This window comes from Corylus avellana, chromosome ca7 (genome assembly GCF_901000735.1).
Source record: "Corylus avellana chromosome ca7, CavTom2PMs-1.0".
Lineage (NCBI taxonomy): Eukaryota > Viridiplantae > Streptophyta > Magnoliopsida > Fagales > Betulaceae > Corylus > Corylus avellana.
In genome coordinates, this window is record NC_081547.1 from 15,905,509 (window position 1) to 15,908,641 (window position 3,133).

A 3,133-nucleotide genomic window follows, 5' to 3' on the forward strand; every position below is an offset into this window, starting at 1 on the left:
TGAAAAACTCCTGAAACTTCAGGGGGGTAAAGTGAATTTTCCTCTTGTATTTATCTAAGTGATTAGTTATAGACTTGTGTGTTATTGAACTAATTAACTAAATGTTTTGTTAATGTTGTATGTATTGATGAGTTATTATTGTGTCATGATATGCTATGAATGGATGAATTGATGTAAATGTTATTATTTTATGGAATTCATGCACATATATGGGTATGCACAATGGGTAGGGAAGTTGTACAATTTAATTTGACCAAATTATGTACATTCCAAATTGACCATAATTTCCATACCCAATGTCAAGTTGTACAACATGTTGGTATACCAATTTCTAATATATATATATATATATATGTGTGTGTGTGTGTGTGTGGAAATTGGTATACCAACATGTTGAAGTTGTCGACACGAGGCATCTTGAAGTTGTCAGGCAAGGGGAAGCCCAACACTCGATCAATGAAAGGCAAATTGGTGTTGTCCATAAGCTCTCCCACAGCCCCTCTTATTGGACAAGAATAGAGATGTCATCTGGACAATGATCCGAGAGAGGATCTGAGAGCGCCTCGGGACCAAGGAGTAGTAGGTGAATACCACACTATCTCTAGAGGGATAACTGGTGGAGGACAGTCCAACTCGGCCAAAAAGGCTTACGAGAGGAAAACGCAAACTGAAGAGGTATTTTCATTGCAAAGACCTTCTAAGGTTGCAAGGAAACACTCAATGGTCCTTCCTTTTTCCGAAGAAGATGCCAGGGGGGTAATGCAGGCACATGATGATCCACTAGTAGTAACAGTGATGGTGGCCAACCATATGATTCATCGAATTTTGGTGGATAATGGAAGCTCGGCCGATGTCCTGTATTGGCCGGTTTTTAAGCAAATGAGTATTGATCGTGATAGGATCAAACCATTTGGATCTCCCCTAGTCGGATTTACAGGGAGCAAGTCCAACCAATTGGTCTTATTTCTCTCCCTATAACAACAGGGACGGCACCCAAGCAAAAAATTGTGATAGTAGATTTCTTGGTCGTTGATTGACCCGGTGCCTACAATGCCATCATAGGTCGTCCTACCTTGAATAAGTTGAAGGCCGTAACTTCAACTTACCACTTGATGACAGAGTTCCCAATAGAAGAGGGAGTTGGAGAAGTGAAGGGGGATCAGACTCAAGCGAGAAGATGTTATAATACATCTCTCAAGAAGGCCTCAGATCCGACTCATATTGTAATTGGTACAGAGGGTGGTAAAGGCAATAATAAGTCAAAGGGTGAGCCAGCTAAGCCACTAGAAGACGTGGTAGTTGGTGAAGGCAGAATTTTGAAGGTCAGGATGCAGCTCGGTCCCAAGATCCGAGAGGGTCTCGTCAACTTCCTTTGACAGAACTTGGAAGTTTTTGCATGGCCTCATGATGATATCCTAGGAATCAGTCTTGAATACATTCTCCACCAACTCATTGTGGATCCGAGTGTGAAGCCGGTAAAGCAAAAAATAAGGAAGTTCGCTCCTGAGTGAAATATGGCTATAGCTAAAGAAGTGGAAAAGCTACTCAGAGCTCGGTTAATTGAGAAAGTCTATTATCCCGATTGGTTAGCCAATGTAGTATTGGTCAAAAAATCCAATGGGAAGTGGAGGATGTGCGTAGACTTCACTGACCTCAATAAAGCTTGTCCAAAAGACAGCTTTCTATTACCCCGCATCGATGCGTTGGTTGACTCGATAGTTGGGTATGGTTTACTCAGCTTCATGGACGCTTTCTTTGGCTATAACCAGATCTATATGCATCCAAAAGATCATGAGAAAACTGCATTCATAACTGACCAAGGCATGTACTATTACAAAGTCATGCCCTTCGACTTGAAAAATGCAGGGGCAACATACCAAAGGCCGGTCAACAAAATGTTCCGAGACCAGATCAGATGAAATATAGAAGTATACGTTGATGACATGCTGGTCAAAAGTGTGCTGCCACAAAACCATGCACTTGACTTGCAAGAGATGTTCACAACCTTGAAGAGGTATAGGATGAAGTTGAATCTCTCAAAATGTGCATTCGGAGTCTTGTCGAGAAAATTCCTCGATTATATGGTGTCGAGCCGAGGAATAGAAGCCAACCCCAAGAAGATACAAGTTGTTCTAGACATGCAATCTCCGAAGAATCTAAAGCAGCTCCAGCGGTTGATGGGAAGAATTGCGGCACTAAATCGGTTCATCTCACGATCAACCGATAAGTGTCTTCCATTTTTTAAGATCTTGAGAAAGGCTTTTGAATGGATTGATGAATGTGAAAAACCCTTCGAATAGCTAAAGAAGTATCTGATGAGCCTACCTTTGCTAAGCCAGACAATATTTGGAGAAGTGTTGTATCTGTACTTAGCTGCATTGTGAAAATCCCCAGGCCAGAGAATGAAAGATTAGACAGAGTGGCTCGAACAGATTCGACAGTAGATGGGGACACTAAAGATGAAACACCTATCCAAATTCTTTCACAATCATCCATTACCGAGATGGTGTCGGTCTCGACAGCCGAGACCATACCTGACTGGCAACTGGAAAAGGGAGTCCTTCATTCAGATCGAAAGTTAACTACTCGGTTGAGAATAAGAGCTGCGAGGTTTACAATGGTAAATGGAACTCTTTACAAAAGGGGTTTCATGTTACCACTCCTCAAATGTGTTTCAAGAGAGGAAGGAAATTATATCCTCAGAGAGATCCATGAAGGGATCTGCGGAAGCCATTCTGGAGCTAGAATACTGGCACACAAAGTTGTCCAAGCAAGTTTCTATTGGCCTAACATGTGTCGGGACTCGGAATTAGTTAGAGATTGTTATAAGTGCCATCGATTCGCTAATGTTACTCACCAACTCCCTGAAGACCTGAGTGCAATCTCTTCACCTTGGCCATTCTCACAATGAGGGGTAGACATAGTGGGACCATTGCCTCGTGGCAAGGGGGTGTACGATTTGCAGTTGTTGCTGTGGATTATTTCACCAAATGGGCAGGGGTTGAAGCCTTAGTGAATATCACAGTCAATGCGATAGAATGGTTTTTATGGAAGAACATTATATGCCGGTATGACATTCTCCATGCATTCGTTACTGATAACGGCAAGCAATTTGATTGTGACTCATTTCGAG

The 3,133-nt window shown here is 42.1% G+C and overlaps 1 protein-coding gene across 1 annotated transcript; it reads left to right on the top strand.

Annotated features, from left to right (window-relative positions):
• Nucleotides 1-1,943: 1,943 nt before the first annotated feature.
• Nucleotides 1,944-2,911, top strand: LOC132187920 (uncharacterized). The gene is made up of 2 exons (XM_059602342.1): nt 1,944-2,229; nt 2,301-2,911. The coding sequence occupies exons 1-2, from the start codon at nt 1,944-1,946 to the stop codon at nt 2,909-2,911; spliced, it is 897 nt and encodes a 298-aa protein (XP_059458325.1).
• Nucleotides 2,912-3,133: the final 222 nt, after the last annotated feature.

Excerpts from the sequence above, each read along its gene's own strand:
- LOC132187920 (XM_059602342.1), top strand. The coding sequence starts at position 1,944 with ATGCTGGTCAAAAGTGTGCTGCCACAAAACCATGCACTTGACTTGCAA. Across the intron at positions 2,230-2,300 it reads CTCACGATCAACCGATAAGT|CTAAAGAAGTATCTGATGAG; the intron begins GTCTTCCATTTT and ends CCCTTCGAATAG.